This window comes from Chiloscyllium punctatum, chromosome 11 (genome assembly GCF_047496795.1).
Source record: "Chiloscyllium punctatum isolate Juve2018m chromosome 11, sChiPun1.3, whole genome shotgun sequence".
In the NCBI taxonomy this organism is placed as follows: Eukaryota; Metazoa; Chordata; class Chondrichthyes; order Orectolobiformes; family Hemiscylliidae; genus Chiloscyllium; species Chiloscyllium punctatum.
This window is the reverse complement of record NC_092749.1, coordinates 94,464,332-94,483,595: the sequence shown is the minus strand read 5'-3', so window position 1 is coordinate 94,483,595 and position 19,264 is coordinate 94,464,332. Positions and strand designations below refer to the sequence as shown.

General features: G+C 42.3%; 1 protein-coding gene across 3 annotated transcripts in view; it reads left to right on the top strand.

The window, feature by feature from the left end:
• The window catches only part of LOC140483226 (synapse differentiation-inducing gene protein 1-like), a 72,251-nt gene that overhangs the window by 19,746 nt on the left and 33,241 nt on the right, over positions 1 to 19,264 (top strand). For all 3 annotated transcript variants that reach the window (XM_072581309.1, XM_072581310.1, XM_072581311.1), the window contains exon 2: positions 4,142 to 4,721. In XM_072581309.1, coding sequence (XP_072437410.1) covers positions 4,239 to 4,721 — 483 coding nt within the window. In that variant the 5' untranslated portion in view covers positions 4,142 to 4,238. The remainder of the gene's footprint in view (positions 1 to 4,141; positions 4,722 to 19,264) is intronic.

Here is a 19,264-nt window from a genome sequence, read left to right as displayed (position 1 = left end):
AGTCACCTTTTCGATGAGTGTCCTCTGGTTGTTAATCCAACAGCCATTGGAGATGGATTTTCTTCATTTGCCCTGTCTAAGCCCATGATGGTTTCAAACACCACCAATTAATTCATCTCAATTTTTTTTTGCCTTTAGAGTGACTATTGCAGCTTTAGTCAATGTATATAAATGTAATTTCCTCAGCAATGGAGCATTCTAATAAATTTCTGCAAAAGCTTTGCATATTTCCTGAGGTGTGGCGCCCAGAATTGGTTACAGTTCTCAGCTGCAGCCATGGCATGGCATAGATGGCTCAGTGGTTAACACTGCTGCCTCACAGCGCCAGGGATAGAGGTTCAGTTCCAGCCTTGGGTGACTGTCCGTGTGGAGTTTGCACATTCTCCTAGTGGTCTGCGTGGGTTTCCTCAGGATGCATTGTTTTCCTTCCACAGTCCAAACATGTGCAGGCCAGGTGAATTGGCCATTCTAAATTGCCCAGAGTGTTCGGTGCATTAGTCAGAGGGCAATCAGTGTGGGTGGGTTTCTCTTCGGAGGGTCGGTGTGGACTTGTTGGGCTGAAGGGCCTGTTTCCATACTGTAGGGAATCTAATCTAAATTATTGCTTTATAGGAGTTTAACATGGTCTCAACTGTGTGAATGACCAGACTTGGGGAGGCACTAAATGTTCTCCACATGCAATTCTGCCCGGAAGTAGGAGCAGGGTCTATAGCAAGCTGTTTGATTGGGTACACCAGGAAATTGTTCACTGAAAAGGAGTTGAAAGGTTCCAGGCAGGGAGGTGAGGACGTAATTCAGGGAGCAAGGCTGACTTAGTGTTTCAAAATGGTGCTGTGTAGCTGCTCTGTTGGGAAGGGAGCTGAACTATACAGATCCCGTGTAGGGGTCATGAGAAGGAGTCCAGTGCAGTTGGATGGCTTTAAGCTGTAAGAGTTCTAGAGCAAATTCTAACAATGGGATAAATGCTGGGGTCAAGTGTCAGTGCCAACTAATCTCTTTTGGGGGAGTAAAGATGGACTTGTAAGAAGCCTACAAGCATTAAGACTTCAGTGTAGATTAGTGTGTGTGAATTGAAAATTCACAGGCTGTACTTGATAGATACCACAGAGCAAGAATGAATCTCTGAGTGGAATACGCTGGAGGCAGTTTTAGTTTAGTGGAGTTATGGTTATGAATGAGTGCTGGGATGCAGTTTGAGTCCAGGGGAGTGGAGGCCCAGGAAGGGGCAGTGATCAACTAGACTGAGAGCAGTAATGATGGAAGGCTCTTGAGAGAGATTTTCAAGGCGTATTCAAAAAAAGTAGAGGATTTTCATCCCCTGTCAGGCTTAATGAGATTTGATCATCCATTGTGTCATAAACATTTCCGTCTTGATCAGATTTGTTATTTGTTCTGGACTGAGGAGCTCAATGACAGTCCATTATTCATTTGCCTTGTTAATCTGAAGGAGTTGGAAAATACAATATATTGTAGGTTTATAGCACTGTTGCAATATTGTGTAGTAAAGTTTACTGTTGTTCAAATCCATGGAATCATGTGGCTTTATTCTCTTAGTAAGTTCCTGGTTCTTGCACATTTTTAAAAGTAAACATTACTCATCCCTGGTACTCATCCTATTATGTGACAGTGTTGGTCCAGCATTGTAACACAGGGCAAGGAAATTCTTAGTGACTCCTACAGGGTTTGAAAGCAAGCATATGGCATAGAGGGGAGATGGGCTGAAATCACAAAGGGTTCCATTCCTTTTAACATAGTGGGTGACCTTGCATCTAACATCAAATTGGTTGCTACAGAAAGCCATAATCAAGTAATGTCACTTTTTTTTGTCAGGTTTCTGCTCTTGCTTTTCATTGCCAGGCTGTACTGGTTGGTCATGCAGTGGTTCTTGAGGTCTTTGAAAGGTCTTTCAACTCCCCCTCCCACATGCAGGTCCTGGGCCGCCTCCATTGCCAAACCCTAACCACCCAACACCTGGAGGAAGAATGCCTCATCTTCTGCTTTGGGACCCTCCAACCCCATGGATTTCACCAGTTTCCTCATTTCCCCTCCCCCCACCTTATCCCAGTCCCAAGCTTCCAACTCAGTACCACCCTGTTGACCTATCCATCTTCCTTCCCACCTATCCGCTCCATCCTCCCATCACTTTCACCCTCCCCTTCATCAAGCTATTGCATTCTCAGCTACCCCCTGGCCCACAAGTCTCATTACTGATCCACTGAACTGATGTCTACAGTCATCCTTTGGCTGTCAAAGTTCTCCTTCACAAAGCATATGTAGGTATTATAAGTTCAATATGTCCAAAAGTACATGATGCAGAACACCAGTTGGCTTGGCCAATTCAAGCTCCTGTGTGTAATATCTAGACTACTAGTGAGGAACAGTCATTTTTGTATCAGGTAATCATTCTGAAAGAGCTAATGCTGAGCTGTTTTGAGCTCCACTCTAGTCTGATGCCCTGTCAGAGTCTCTAGGTGAAAAGTAAGCAGCCTTGCACAAAATCTTGAGGAAACAAACATGTCATCCTGCCTTCTCGCTGTAATTCTTCCTAACTAATTAATGTTAATGTTATACCCAATCGTATCATGCAATTAGTTATGCTTTGTTATATAAGACAATTGCCTCTAGTTGAGACATTATGATTGATAATTAGACGATGGTAAATAATAGACTGACTCCTAGATATGGTAATATTCCCTACCTCCTCATCAGAAGATTCTGGATTCAAATTCTTGCTGCCCCAGAGGTGTGTCATAATCTATCTGAACAAGTTAGTTAAAAATAAAGGGATAATCGTGTTGTCCCTTTCTCTGAGCTAGGAGGCCAGAGTTCAAATCCTGTCTCCTCTAGCCATGTGTCCTAATGCTTTTGAATTGGTTGGTTTAAAATATCTATACACTAGATGTTACCCACTGGTGCATTCAATGGTGCAAAGGTAAGCACTGTATACTCTGAATCCACTGATCTGAGTTAATTTCTGTCGAACTTTATTTCAAAGGGCTCTCGTCCCAACCTCTGAACCAGAAGGCCTGGGTTCTCATCCCCTCTGCCCGAGAGGTGTGTCATAACTCGTCAATGCAGGTTGATTTTTTTTTAAATCCACAAGTAAGGATTGGTGATGTGAACTAGCCCAGTTTCAACCAGTGGTTGTGACATGATGGTAAAGCAGCTCCCTGGCAATAAAATAGTGACCTTCATATTAATTGTAAAATAAAATATAAAGAAAAATGACATAGGAAATTGATCACTCAGTGCATGTATTTTTGCAAAGTGACTGAAACTTTCAATATGGTAGCCAGGAAGTGCACAGTAAAAGTGCACCATCTATCATATTACTAAATTGAAAAAGCTGTCTATTAGTTGAGACTCTTTACCACATGCAAATAACAGGCCTAATACCTGTTTGAGGCCTCCACTGTGATACTGATTTGCTCTTCTGCAAACCAGAACTACCCACAATGGTGGGGGGTGGGGGGGGTGGAAGGGTAAAAAAACAAAGGCCTGGCCTAATTCATGATCTCCAAAGTGTGCACTGATAGGGTGATAAATCAACAGGGCAAAATTCAACAAGCCTAAGTTCCCATGATTTTGAAGACTAAAATTGAAGATATTCAAAATACTGTTGCCTGTGTCCAATTGCACCAGATTCCAATTCCCCAATACCCTTACATGGTTTCCAGCACTAACATTGCTTTAAAGTCTTCCTATTGCTTCAAGCCTCACTACAGCCTCCAGTGACCACATGATCATGCAGCCTTTTATGCAAACCCCTCACTTCCACCACCTCTACCATTGGTAGATTTTGAATGCCCTTTCTGTTTGCCATCTGCCTCTTCTTTTTCTCTTTTAAAATGTTCCCTCAAACCTAATTATTTAGCCGAGCTTTTGGTCATCTGTCCTAATACCTCGTTCTGTGTCTCAGCCTCAAACTATGCTCAATAATGCGCCTTTTGAAGCACCTTCATGCCTTTTTTTTTGCATTAAGGCCTTGTTTTAATAGAAGTGAGTTGTTGATTTGAGACCTGAAAATTGAGAAATTTTGCAGAGGGAGGGGATTGAGGGCCTAGTAACTCTGAGAAATCTATGGAGAGTCTTAACTTGGTTTTGAAGTAATGAGCAAAAAAAAATTCTGTTCTTTCATCAGGAGGAAGATCTAGAGGAGGAATGCAGGTGCCACTTAAATAACTTTTCCTCTTGGATAGCATTGGGAAGTCAAAGCAATCAAGAGGTGACACAAAAAAATGGAGAATCCTGTGGAGCAAAGCAAGAGTATGAGTCATAAAGCAGCCAATGAGACTGGGAAGAGGAATGGTCTAATCAACACCAAAGACTTGGCGATAGATGGCAAGGATAGATTGGGATCCGTTTACTCAGCTCCTCAATACCAGGAACACACACTGGGGAGTTTCCCATCTCACAACTACATTGAGAGGAGCAGGAATGACTCTGGCCAGCACCAAGTCCTCAACCCCAGCACCTTGCAGCACACCGTTGAGGCCCAGTACCGACCCAATATCATTTTGTACTCTGAGAGCATGCTGAGACCCTGGAGTGAGAGCAATAGTTCAGATTGCTGTGAAACAACTTTCATTGAAAGCAGATCCCCCACAAAGGATGGGCTGGATTTTGGAGACAGCCAATTCATCGATCTATCAGCTGATGACCATAAAGTCCAAACCCTGTCTTACGATGTGGACGATGAGGATGACTTCCAAGAACTGGAGGTAGGAAACATTTTTCAAATTGTTACCTCAAACTCTGGATCCTGGGTTTGAGCTGCTGAATGCTTAATAGACAGTGAAGTGAAGGGAGTCAGAGATGGGCTGGATAAGTAGAGGACAGAGATCTCACCGCTACAGAGCCAGAAGCTGGGAAGGCCCTTGACAGTGTTGTAAAAATTGGCAACAATCCAATATGTACTGAAGGTTGTGTTCACTGAGCAGATTTCAGTGTACACTTTCCCACTTTCACTGAGGGAATAATGAAAGGGGTTTTAGGAACTATTTTTTTTTTTAAAAAAACAACTTGCATTTATACCCTCTAAATCAACGTTAGTGTGCATGTGTGTGAATTCATGGAGTATAGTTTAGCGTTACTAGGATTGGGGAATTTATACATGCAGATCACCATGTTGGGAGTCTGATGTTTTGGTGATAACAGGGACCTGGATCAAGTAGAGGCAGGACTGCGTGTCAAATATTTTTGGGTACAAGTTGTTCAAACCAATTGGATGCGCGATTAGTTTTAATGAGTGATTTTCAATTACCTAACCAAGGGTACTGGTGAAGAGCAGTAAAGGGAAAATGTTCCTTAATTGGGTACAAGAGTTTCCTAGAGCAGTATGTGTCTAGTCCAACAAGAAAGGCTGCACTGTTGGATCAAAGTGTATATGTGCACAGATCATTTGAGGGTGGCCAGACAGGTGGAGAGAGCAGTTAATAAGCATAAAGCATCCTGGGCTTTATTAACATGGACAGAAGTTGCAAATGCAAGGAAGTTAGGCCAAAACTGTTTAAGACATTGGCTAGACTTCAGATTGAGTATTGTGCACAGTTTTCGGTGCCATACTAGAAGAAGGATGTGTGAGAGTGCAGACAATATTTATAAGAATGGTTCCGGCGATAAAAACATTCAGTTATGAATGTAGATCGAAGAATTTGGGGTTGTCCTCCTGGGTGAAAAGAAGGCTTAGCAACGTGGTAGAAATTTTCTAAATTGTGAGGTGGCTGGAAAGAGAGGGAGGATAGGGAGAAACTAAGAATCCTAGATTCTGTACAATGTAGATCGAGGCCATTCAACCCATCAAGTCTGCACTGACCCTCTGAAGTGCTTCTCAGCCAGATCCAGCCCATGGCCATTCCACCTAATCTGCACATCTTTGGACTGGGAGAACATTGGAGTACCTGAAGGAATGCCACACTGATACAGGGAGAATGTGCAAACTCAACACAGACTGTCACCTGAGGGTGGAATCAAACCCATGTTCCTGGTGCTATGAGGCAGCAATGCTAACCACTGAGCAACTCTACTGCCTGGTTCTTGATTTATAAAAGATCAAGAATGAAAAGGCACATATTTAGTGATTTGAAAAAGAAGTAAAGGTGATATGATGAGACAATTTATCCATTTAACCTCCAGAAAATATCCTTAACCTTGTAAGCAGATAACAGAAATTTAAGGTCATTAAACAAATAACTATGAATTGTTCAGGTCTGGAATGCACTGCCTGAAAGTGCGGTGACGCCAATCTAGTTGTGCCATTCAAGAGGGCATTCTATTTATTTACACGAGAAACAATGTGTAAAGGTACAGGAAAAAGGCAGGAGAATGGCACTAATTCCTGCTTCTCATTGGGAGAGCCAGTGCAGGGATGATGGTCCTAATAGCCTCTTTTTGCACCATAACATTTCAATGAAATCACACTTTTGACCACCTCAGGACATTCCCGCAGAGTTTTACACCCCATTAAGTGCTTTTGAAGTGGCATCAATTTCACAATACAGGGGAACATGGCAGTCCTAAACAGTTCTCTCAAACAGCTGTAGGATAAGAACCAGATCATGTGCGTTAGGTCAAGGGATAAGCATTGCCCAGGAAACCTGAAGAGAACTTCATTGTACTTCATTAGATCTATTCTGTCCATGTAAAAGTGCAGAGAGGACTCAGTTTAATGTTCCATCCATAAGACAACACCCACTGACCAGTACCACAAATCTACTACACTGGGGTGTTAGTCTAGATCATCTGCTCAAGTTTCTGCCATAGGAATTGAACCTGCAACCTTTTGGCTCAAGAGTAAGAATTCAGCTCACTGAACCAGAGCCACATTTACAAGTCATGTCAGGGCTCCCTCCAGCCTTTCCCTATTAAACTAAACTCAGTCAAAAATGGAGTCATTGTCATCAAGACCAGATTGATGAACTGTTCTATTATTGAAGTCATAGAATTACCTTTCGGTTCTCACATTAAATTCTTTTTTTTGATGAAAGTGAAAGCAAACACAGGTCTGTGATATGAATCAGATTGCCAGTAATTACTGTGTGGGAGTTGATTGTAGGAAGAAGTTATGTTAACAGTGTCACTCCCTGAAAAACTTTGTAGCTTTCTGAATTTAAATGAGGCAATTTAACCATTTAACCTCAAATACCTTCAACCATCTAACCAGAGAACAGAGATTTAAGGTTGTTGAACAAATAACTAGAGGCAAGGTGAGACTATTTTTCGCAGATTGAAAAATCAAGAACTGGAACAAACTCGTTGGAAAAACTGGTGAAAATAGATTCCACAATAAATTTCAAAAATGAATTGGATGTTTAGTTAAGAATGGAATGTACTTGGGCTGTGAGGAAAGAGCAGGAGAGTGGAACTAATTGGGTAGCTCCTTTCAAAGGACATGTATGTCTCTGTACGCATGCAGATATGAGTATGATGTGTGCATATCCACATCTGTATAAAATTATCCACCTTTTCCACCTCCAGTATCTGTTTAAATAATGAGAATTTTCCACTGCTCTGTCTGAACATATTCCAGGCATTGATCACTCTTCATAAATAATGGTCTGTCTTAAATATGCGTTTTTTTTTTACTAACCTGAACCCATGTATTGCTTTAAATTAATATTGGGAATAATTTACACTTTCCACCCCCATGACTCTAATCTATTCTTCTCAGACACCACCTCTCCAGGCAAATAAGCCAATGATTTCCGGTCTGCCTCATAATCTAGTGTCTGAGCTATCTGCCCCATAGCTCGTCAATGTGCTGCCTTCACCATTTAAATGTCTCCCTTGTTTCTGTGATCAGAACTGGATCCAGTTCTCAATGTGCAGTCCACCTAGAGCTGTGTTTGATGATTGGAGATAGGGGAAGCCAATCTACTGTGGTGGCAATAATAGCCCAGATATTGGAATCTGGTTGCTACTCTGCTCTTTAGTAATGAGCTTCCTCTTCCAATCTAGGAGTGGTGATCCTGGCTCCTTTTAAGAATGCAGTGTGTAGCTGGACATGGTTATCCTGCACTACAGGGGAAACTATGGAATGTCGAGCCAGATCCCTTTTTTTACAACAGACTGTGCCAAGTTGAGATTTCAATATCCAGCAGACTGCTGTAAAAGGGTAAATGTTTAAGGCAAGTGTGGGGTTAGGGTGCCAGGTAAGTGATGGTACGCTGTGGGTATGCCAAGTGAGTGTCGCTACGTCCGGGTCAGAGATGGTAGAGGATTGGGGTGATGTTGAGGCTTGAGGGAAAATGTGGAGTTAGTGCTGAGGTTTCTGTCAAGAGGATGGAATCTCATTGGGTTGGGTTGAGGGATCTAATCAGGACAGGGTTGTTGTCAGAAATCTGCAGGATGCAAGGGTTCAGGGAAGCTGTAGGTGGTGCTATAAATTGGTCTTAATATTTCACCAGAAGATTTTATTGGTCCCAGGTAACTCGGTGGAAACCAGACTCTCCCTGTTCTCTGCCTTTTGATGAATTATTTCAGGGGCATATGAGTGCAGGAGAATTGCCCAGCAGAATTTCCAGTTTCTGGGAACTTCCAACAACAGTCTGTCTGGGATTCTGAAGTGTCCCATGACAACATTAGTCTCCTCTGCTGCATTGACTATCCAACTATGCTATTGGTTTCACTGTCTGTGTTGAGCATTAAGTTAATGGCAACAGTTTTTGATCAGTTACAATTTCTTTTCTGACTGCATCAATCCCAGTTTCCTTTTAGGTCTGCCTTCGATCTATTGCAATCTATTCCCATTGCTATCCCTGACTCATTAAAGTGTCTGGTGTTCTTATTATCCAATTAGTTTTTGACATTGAGTTCAGCTACACTAAAGTTATTACTCATCAAGAATTTGACATGTAAACCAACCAGCATCTTCCCATGCTGACTACTGTTTACCAGGTTGTTATTATTGTCTTGTTCATTCAGATAGTCAATGCATTTTATGGGATTTAAGGTAGAACTGGTAGATCTACAACTGCCTGTGTCTGCTTCCCATTTCCCATCTCCTTCAGCTTCTTGTGTCTGTGCAGTGTCCATTAATTCACTGATAATGAGTATTGCTGAAAAAGTGGCAGCATAGCAAATCTTTTCATCCTGCAACAATTTCTACTTCTCAGAAACCAATTGGCATTCTTTTCTAGAAATCACCAGGGACCTAGTCTCCCCAGACACTTGTTGAATTCAAAACCGGTGCAATACCTGTATATGTCATGTGCAATCCCTGTACCTATTCTTTAACTTGCAGAGTCTTCCACATGAATATATACTGATGCTAACAAGAGTATGTGAGCTACTTTGCAAGTCAGCCAGGTAGTTTTAAATTAGTTATAAGTTTAGCTGGCAGCGCATTAAGAATTGTTCACCAAGTGCTGTCCAACCACAAAATCACATTCAACATAATAAATTATATTCTGAGTTTTGCAACCATAGGCTGGTTGATTTGTAGTTAGCACTCTACCTATTGGAAACAGCGAAAGGGATGTGTTTAATATGGTCTGCGGTTTGTTGGCTTTCATGGCCTACAGGCCTGACATTGCAGCAGCATTGCAGTTCATACAGTCATTGGTGTGGTTGGCAGAATCCTGTTAGTAGAAATTAACATAAGTGTTGTTGCTGCCTTATAGCAGCATGAAATAGAATCCCTACAAAGTGGAAGTAGGCCACTTGGCCCATCAAGTCAACGCCAACCTTCTGAAGGGCATCCTACCCAGACCCACCTCCCCAATGCCGATAATACCTAATTTCCCGTGGCTAACCCAACCATCCTACACATCTATGGACTCTATATGGTCAATTTCCCATGGCCACACCACCTAATCTGCACATCTTTGGATGGTGGCAGGAAACTGGAACACCTGAAGGAAACTCCTGCAGAGACAAGAAGAATATGCAAACTCCACACACAGTCGCCCAAGGGTGGAATCGAATGCGGATCCCTGGTGCTGTAAAGCAGCAGTGCTAACTATTGAGCCCCCATGCCACCCAAATGGCTGGTACTACCTATTGCTCAAAGTAGCTGTCTGATAATGATTGTTCATCCCTCATAAATCCACTCTGTATAGTGTCTCTTAGCTCTCAGGAATAAGTGCCATGTATTCTTGGAGATATATTCCTTCGGAGTCTATTAAGCCCAATTGGTAGCTCCATAGTGAAGGTCATTATTTTATTTTCGTTCCCAGAAGGCGTGTGTTTCATGCCTTCTCTTCTCTTGCGACTACTTGGACGAAGTTACCATTTGCAATGTTATGCAGAGTCTCTGTTTTAAACACTTGGAACTTTTCATTTCTTAACACCTTTCGTAGCCATTCCTCCTACAGCTTTATCAGCTTTCATCTCCATGCTGTTGGTCTTTGCTGAGTCAGTAGGTCATGGCTTCAACCTGCACTTCAAAGACTGGAGCCCACAATCCAGGCTGAAACCCTGTGCCAGTACAGAGACAGTGGCGTGTGCGTGAAGCTTGTCAGTGTTTGCTCAGAATAATAATCTGATTCCACGTCCATCCTCCCAGATGGGCATAAGAGATACATAAAAGATTAACAATTTCAAAGATAAAGCAGGGGAAGAATCTCTGATATTCTAATCAACAATTATCCAGCAAACAATGTCACTGAGAGGAATTACCTACTCCTAGTGGTCACTAGTACACAAAAAGGTCCATTGAGTTTGTACCAGTCAAGAGCAACAGCAGTAAACAAACGGCCTTGAAAGTCTTGGCATTGCAAGTGTGCATCTAAATACGACCTACATGTTATGGGTGTTTCAGCCTCTGCTACCCTTATGGGCAGTGAGTTCCAAATCTTCACGTTTTTTTTTCTTTTCATCCCCTCTAAACATCCTGTCCTTTTCTTTAAATCAATGCCCTTGATCATCAAGGCTCTTATTTACTTTTCTAGTCTATCTATGACCCTCGTCATTTCATACATCTCAATCATGATGTCCCTGGGTCCCCTCTGCTCCAAGGCAAATAATCCCAGTTTGTCCAATCTCTCTTCAGATCGAAAGCTCTTCAGGCTGGGCAACGTCCTCTGAGCTTATGGATCTTAGACAAATTTCAGTCTTACATGATCAGCATTATTCCGTCAAAATTCCTCAATTATCCTCCCTTCATTTCACTCTGAAAGAGATTTCTCCAATTCTTTTGCTCTGCACGTGTCATAGTTTGTGTGAGACTTATAGATGTAGTCTTTAGTACCGGCTACCCCAAGTTATTTCAAATCACCCAGTTCTCTGCACCACACCTCAGAAAATATTGTAGCCCTTCCCAGGCAGATTCACCAGCTAAAAAGGCTTCAGGTTGCGTAGACCACATTGTTATTCTCTTGAGTAATTGTAATTGATTAAAAGGTGACCTCATTGAGGTGATTAAGAACATAAAAACTAGGAGCAGGAGTAAGCTTTCTGGCACATTGACCCTGCTCCGCCATTCAATAAGATCATGGCTGATCTTTTTGTGGACTCAGCTCCACTTCCCTGCCTGCTCACTGTGACCCTTAAATCCTTTACTCCTTCAAAAATCTATCTCTGCCTTAAAAACATGCAGTGAGGTAGCCCTACTGCATAAGGAATTCCACAGATTCACAACCCTTTGTTGAAGGAGTTCCTCCTCAACTCAGTCCTAAACCTGCTCTGTCTTATTTTGAGGCTACTACCACCCCCCCCCCCCCCCCCCCCCCCCCACCCCCACCCCGTTCTAGTTTCACCTGCCAGTAGAAACAACCTCCCTGATCGTATCTGATCTATTCCCTTATAAAATTGTGTGTTTCCGTAAGACTCCCCCCTTCATTCTTCTACAGTACAGGTTACAGTAAAGAGAGAAATTACTTCCTCCTGGTGACATTAAAGAACGAAGAGCATAACTTTAAAATTACAGCTGGTCTGTTCATGATAGCAAGGATTTCCTCACAAAGGCAAGTGGAATTCTGAAACTTTCCCAGCCCACCAGCATCATACTGGGTCAGTTCAAAATGGCGCAATTCAGAAGGGATCTATTTTTGTCATTGAGAGATATGGGACTAAAGTGGAGAAGTGGAAGTAAAATTTGGATTGCCCATGGTCTGATTGGCAAAATAGGGATAAGAGGCTTATTAAATTTTACTTATTCACAGGATTTGCTCTTCACCGGCTAGCGTAGCATTTATTGTCTATCCATCATTGTGCAGAGGGCAGTTAAGAGTCGACCACATTGTTGTGGGTCTGGAATCACATGTAGGCCAGACCAGGTAGGGACAGCAATTTTCTTCCCTAAAAGACACTAGTGAACCACTTTTTTTTTTTCCCTACAATTGACAACTATTTCATGGTCATCAATAAATTCTTAATCCAAGATTTTCTTTTTAAAAATTGAATTCCAATTCTACCATCTGCAGGATTTGAACCCTGGTGCCCAGATAATTAACAAAGTCTTTGGATTAATTGTCCAGCAATAATAACACTAGCCTGTCACCTTCTAAATGATGTCTTCCTGTATCTCCATTATGTTAAAACCAAATAATTCAGTCATCATTGCTGTCCAGAGATGCGATGGTTTTAGTTTCCTGTACGGTGACTGGGTCATTAATGCATCAGCCAATACAATTTGGAGGTTGAGGGGCATTTCATTGGGTAAGATGGTGCCAGGTTGGAGGGGGGGAGGCATAAGTGCTCATAGGTAGACAGCTTTCCCATACCACCACCCACTGGAGTCCTTAAGGAGGCAGTTAATGCCCATTTTTAAGCTTGATCCTTTTACTGCTAGTTGTTTTTACTCATGAGCTCCCAACAAGGTCTTCATTTTCAGTCATATCTTGCATCAGGAAGAGGGAGTGACTCTCAGGCACCCCCTTCTCCTTTCCTCTTTTTCTCCCCCCCCCCCCGCCTTCCTCACCTGCATCTTACCTTCATTAATTTATGGCCTGGGTTCCTTGCCAATTCTGAGCCCTAAGATGAGTGAATTGCAGTGGTTGCCACTACTCCCCCCAGTAGTTTTGCCTACAATAAAGAGCTGTTGGCCTGTGATTGGCCAGCATCACTTGAGCAGTAGGATTTCTTTTTATTCATTCACAGGACAAGTCACTAGCTAGGCCAACATTTATTGCCCAGAGGACGGTTAAGAGTCAACCATGTTGCTGTGGGTCTGGAGTCACATGTAGGCCAGACCAGGTAAGGATAGCAGTTTTGTGAACCAGATGAGTTTTTCCAACACTCGGCCATAGATTCACAGTCCTCCATTAGATTCTTAATTCCAGATTTCCTTATTGAATTCAAATTCCACCATCTGCTGTGGTAGGGTTCAAATCCAAGTCCCCAGAGTGGAATTTGGGTCTCTGGGTTAACAGTTCAGTGATAATACCATTAGCCCATTGCCTGTCCTCCTGATCTCTCGGTCCTATGATCTCTGAAAGCCACAAGTCACTTAGGCTGACATTTTAAAATGCAATTCTTCCCCAAAGGATGGAAAATAGACCTCCCATTAACTGTCTAGCCAGAAATAAACTTGGCCCCATTAGTGAGGCTTGAAGTTTCACCAAGCATAGTGATTTCATGGCCTAGGCTGGTCGGCAAAGAGCCTAGGGTCTGAATATATTAAAGCCTTTCATGCAGTGAAACAGATCCCAGGAGTTTCACATTTCAAATGCTGAAAAGATGACGGAGTTGTCAGTTGTAAAACTCAGCCATCTGTTCCACTGAGCAAAGGCTGAACAGATGGCTGGCTGGTCAATGAAAGGCAAGAAAGTACTTGGTTCAACTAATACATGACCGTCGTAATCATATTGTTCAATGCAAAAGAATATTGATCCACTGGATAAAGTACCCTAAAGAGTCTGAATGCCTTCACTTTGGTCAATTTTATGGCCACTTACATTTGTACGAACAAATACCTATGATCAATCACAGTAATGAAATCACACTTTAATTAAATGTTGTAGAATTTTTTTTAAGTGTCAAGTTGTCAACACATTTTTAAATTTACCTGCAAAATAGGACCCCAAATCTAGATAGGTTTCTGACATGTTTCACAATGCATCTGACCTGAACTGAACCATATCATCTTTAGAAGATTTCCAAAGTCAACAGCAACCCCTTGGAGATTGCAAGAGCTCAGAAAGCACCACACCTGCAATGAAACCAGTAGTGTTGGGGATTTCCGAATGGTGAAATGTTGTTAACATTCGATGTCCCACATCCTTGAAAATGGAAGAAGGTGGAAATGGGAGCAGACATCTCAGAATGGGGTCTCCTTCTCTTTATCTATCCCAGCCTGATGCAGCAGCAAAATCAGGGTCCCACTAACCTATAGTGTCTCGCAGTAATAGTGGTCAGCCATTCAGCTCCTTTTCCTCCATTGTAATAGGTCCTGGCCAATCTGCACCTTAACTCCATTGACCTGCCATTGCTCTATATCTACCAATACCTTTATCCCACAAAATTTGTAGAAAACTTTCAAGTCCTGAACATACAATTTGGCCCAGAATCCATCATATTTTGAGGGCATTGGTTCCAGATTTCTAATATGTTTTGCATCACAAAGTACCTTCTGAATTTACTTATTAAATGGCCTTGTTTTACATTTAAAATGAAGTACTCTTACAAATTCCTCAAGTAGAGATCATCCCTTAATCTTCCTGGTCGTCGCTGGGAGTTCCAGCCTAATGCATAGACTCCAGTCTGAAGTGGGACATTCTGATTTGGAAATGAGCACGACTTTACAAACCTTAGAGTCATACAACACTAAAAACTGACCCTTCACTCTAGCTCGTCCATGCCAATCAAGTTCCCCAAACTAAACTAGTCTCATTTGCCTGTGTTTGGCCCACATCCCTCTAAAAGCTTCCATCCACGTACCTGTCCAAGTGCATTTCAAATGTTATAACTGTACCTGCACCCATCACGTCCTCTGGCAATTCATTCCAAGGAGAAAGTGAGGACTGCAGATGCTGGAGATCAGAGCTGAAAAATGTGTCGCTGGAAAAGCGCAGCAGGTCAGGCAGCATCCGAGGAATAGGAGAATCGACGTTTCGGGCATAAGCCCTTCTTCAGGAATGAGGAAGGTGTGCCAAGCAGGCTAAGATAAAAGGTAGGGAGGGGGGACTTGGGGGAGGGGCATTGGGAATGTGATAGGTGGAAGGAGGTTAAGGTGAGGGTAATAGGCCGGAGAGGGGGTGAGGGGGCAGAGAGGTCGGGAAGAAGAGTGCAGGTCAAGAAGGCGGTGCTGAGTCAGAGGGTTGGGACTGAGATAAGTTGGGGGAGAGGGGAAATGAGGAAGCTGGAGAAATCTGCATTCATCCCTTGGAGTTAGAGGGTTCCTAGGCAGAAGATGAGGCACTCTTTCTCCAGGCATCATGTTGCCATGGTCTGGTGATGGAGGAGGCCAAGGACCTGCATGTCCTTGGGCCTTCTTGACCTGCACTCTTCCCAACCTCTCCGTCCCCGCCCCCCTGTCCGGCCTATCACCCTCACCTTAACCTCCTTCCACCTACCACATTGTCAACGCCCCTCCCCCAAGTCCCTCCTCCCTATCTTTTATCTTAGCCTGCTTGGCACACCTTCCTCATTCCTGAAGAAGAGCTTATGCCCAAAACATTGATTCTCCTGCTCCTCGGATGCTTCCTGACCTGCTGCGCTTTTCCAGCAACACATTTTTCAATTCATTCCATGTACAAACCAACCTGTGTGTGAGAATTCTGTCCCACAGGTTCCTTTTAAATCCTTCCCCTTTTACCTTTAGTCTGTGCCCTCTAGTTTTGAATTTCCCCCACCCTCAGGAAAAGATCTTGGCTTTTCACCCCACCCTCATGATTTTATAAGCCCCTATAGGGTCACCCCTCAACCTCCTATGCTCCAGGGAAAAAAGTCCCAGCCTATCTGGCCTCTCTTAACTAAAATCTTCCAATCCCAGCAACATCCTTGTAAATCTTTTCTGCACCCTTTCTAATTTAATGATATTCTTCCTAAAGCAGAGCGACCAGAGCTGTATGTGGTATTCCAAAAGTGGCCTCACCTACATCCTGTGCAGTTACAAAATGACATCCCAACTCCAACATTCAATACTCTGACCAATGCAGGCAAGCATCTCAAATGTTGCCTTCACACAACTTTAAAGGAATGAGGAGAAAGTGAGGACAGCACTTGCTGGAGATCAGAGTCTAAGGTGGTGCTGGAAAAGCATAGCAGGTCAGGCAGCATCCGAGGAGCAGGAGAATCGATGTTTTGGGCATAAGCCCTACATCAGGAAGGGAATCATTTAAAGGAACTACATACCAAGGTCTCTTTTTTTTCGACATCACACCCCAGGGCCTTACCATTAACTGTCAGTCCTGTCCTGGTTTGGCCTTCCAAGATGCAACAAATGGCATTTATCTAAATTAAACTGCATCTGCCACTGCTTGGCCCTTTGACCCAGCTGATTTAGTTGTGGGTATAGAATGTGCACTGCATTTCTTCCCCCAAATAATGGGATGATGCACATTTGCCCCACTATAGTGAGATCATTTTTACACCACCAACACCCTTCCATTATTTATAATATCACTTCATAAACTTTGGAATGAACAGAAACCAAAACAGAAATTGCTGGGAAAACTCAGTTTCTGTTTTTGTTTCTGATTTCCAGCATGAGGCGGTTCTTTTCTCCTTTTTCAGGAAATGAACATCTTAATCAGATTTTACTCAGTTTAGTTTCAAAGTCATGTTAGTTGTTTAAGATTTCTGAAGCAGTCCACAACTGAGTGTTTTTTTTTAATGTCCTTTGTGAGAATAGCAATTTATTTTTTCTTTAATTTTGTTTCCAATAGAGCCTAAACTATAATGCAGAAATAATTGGTTGGAAGGATGGCCTCAGCTGTTTCCCATTGGGATGGGTAACCTTCACTGTTTGGATGCCATGGTTGTTTGAGGATCAGAAAGGCAGCTAATGGGGTACACACATACCTTTTGGGTGAGTTTTGCTGGACACCACATTGAGACAAAGTCAAAATGAAAGGCTGAGTAAATGCACAAGGCAGGCAGATCTTGGCATTAACCAACAGGAAACACTGTGACTCCAGCAGTGAATCGCACTCTCTCAAGTTTAAACTCTCACAGTTTGACACTTATAAGGAAGGTAACCTCCACTCCACTTGCACAGCACAAATTGGGGACCATCACAGATTCGGCACTAGGTTTGACTTCCATTCTACAAATGTTTTGAGCTTTCTGAAGTTTAAAGCTGCAAAAGTTTACAAGTGACCAGGTTTGGCTCTTGTTGAAGGAATTTGTGCTGACTTTATGGTTTCTACATAAACCATTTGTTCCCAGGCATGAGTTCAGCTGTTACCATTCTCCTTTGGAAATGACAGGGATCGGGAGAATGAACAGAGGCCAGGCTGCTTTAAGAGTAAAGAGGAGGAGGTGGAGAAAGAGCCCTCTGCAAATGAATATCTTTGTCTTGGGGTTTCCATCCTACTTCAGGAGGTTCTTACTGAAATCTGCGACCTGCAAAAGCCACAATAGAATTATAGGAGATGGGTGAGAGCAGCAGTGCCAGTGAGAATGACTGTGCCTGTGTCTTTCTTTCTATAAGTTGGGACTGGAGATGTTTACAGCATGTCGCAGTCTTCCATCCACTATTACGTAAGAGAGGTCACTGGCATTCTGTATTTCATTCTCTTTGCTAAAGAGACCCCTGTACAGTGATCTATGTCTCCACCAGGATTAAAGGATGCCAAACACCACCTGCATAGCATTTTCTGGGTATCACATGTCAACTCTGCCCACTAACGGAATTGAAAGGGTTTCCATGCCCAGGTGATATGACCGTTGACAGCAAGTCAGCTAGATCAATGTCCAGTATCATAACAGCACCAATCGTTCCTTCGTTTTGTGACCATTGGCAATTCCTTCAAGCAATAGGTAATGGTAAAATAGGAGAGAGGATTACAAACAACCAGAAGAGATGTATAAAACAATAAAATTCTACAAGAGAGAGAGTATATTTTATGTACATAGTAAGAAGAAAAGACAGGAAGACCACTACTGTCTTTGAGATCTTGGAGAGTGATAAAGGTTGACAAAACCATCTTTCTCTAGCCCTTATTTTAAAAAAAAACACACATTAATTCTCGGAGGTAGGGCATGTAGCACTTTTGCTGGTTAAGGTGTTTAAGATGAATGTTTTTATCCTGTTACAATCTGAGGTAAACTCTCCTCAATTTAAACCAGCAACACAAAGATTTATCCCATGCTGTAATCTATGAAAATCCAAGGGGCCAAGAACTATTTCAAGTAAAAAATTAACAACTTTATTTCTTAAAGTATAACCGAGAATAATTAACTAACCATTATTTACAACAACTTCCTCTAACCTATCTTTTACTTTCCCTTCTATAACACTACTCTGGTAAAACCCCTAATTAAGATTTACTGAACAACTCGAATATCAAAACCAGCCTGTGGTCGAATCTTCTGTTTATATCTTCCTCTGTAGATTTGCTCTCCAGGTTGGTGTTGATGTCTTTCTCTGTGCAAACTCCTCCTCTAGACCGGTTCCTCTCAGACAGTTCTGACTAGCAGCCTATGCCTGTTGGTCTTTTTGGCAGTTATCTCCCAACTGTTCAATTTTCCCCAGTCTTATTCCCCCCCCCCCTCCCCCGCCCCCACCTCCAAAGCATTTGATTATGTAATTGGCTTTTAATATTGTCAATATACTCAATTCAAACTTGATTGGAGCTTGGTATTTTTTTGGGAGGTTTCACTTCAACTGATTGACCTAATTCAAATTTGTTTTTGTCTCCAGACAACCAGCTTCACGAACTGCTGGACCAAAAGATTACTTGGTACTGTCAGGTAGTTCTGCAAGCTTTTAACTTTCTTAAAGGTACAGACACCCACATCTTCATAACAATCCTATGTTCAATTATTTATAAGTGAAATGAATCACCAAACATATTATGTCTTGTTATCCTAGAACCTATATATTGGTTGAAATACTTCACATTAAAGTTCATTTCAAATCAAACTAGGTTACCTCATGAGTAAAGGCAGGGGAAGAAAATAATTTGAAAACTGACCTCCAATAGCCAATCCTAACTACTTTGATTAAATTGGTTGTTCAAATATGTGAGATTTAAGCAGGCTCTCTGTTCCACTATTTTTATTCTGGAGATAAAATTGGGATCAATCCAATTGTTCTGTTTTTCCCTTCAATAGGAAATGTCAGACTTGGTTATGAAAACCTGTGAACAAAAGATGGGAAGAAAATTAAACTGAACAATAAAAGTCAAATGTTATTGGCACCGATTCATTTTTGTTAAAA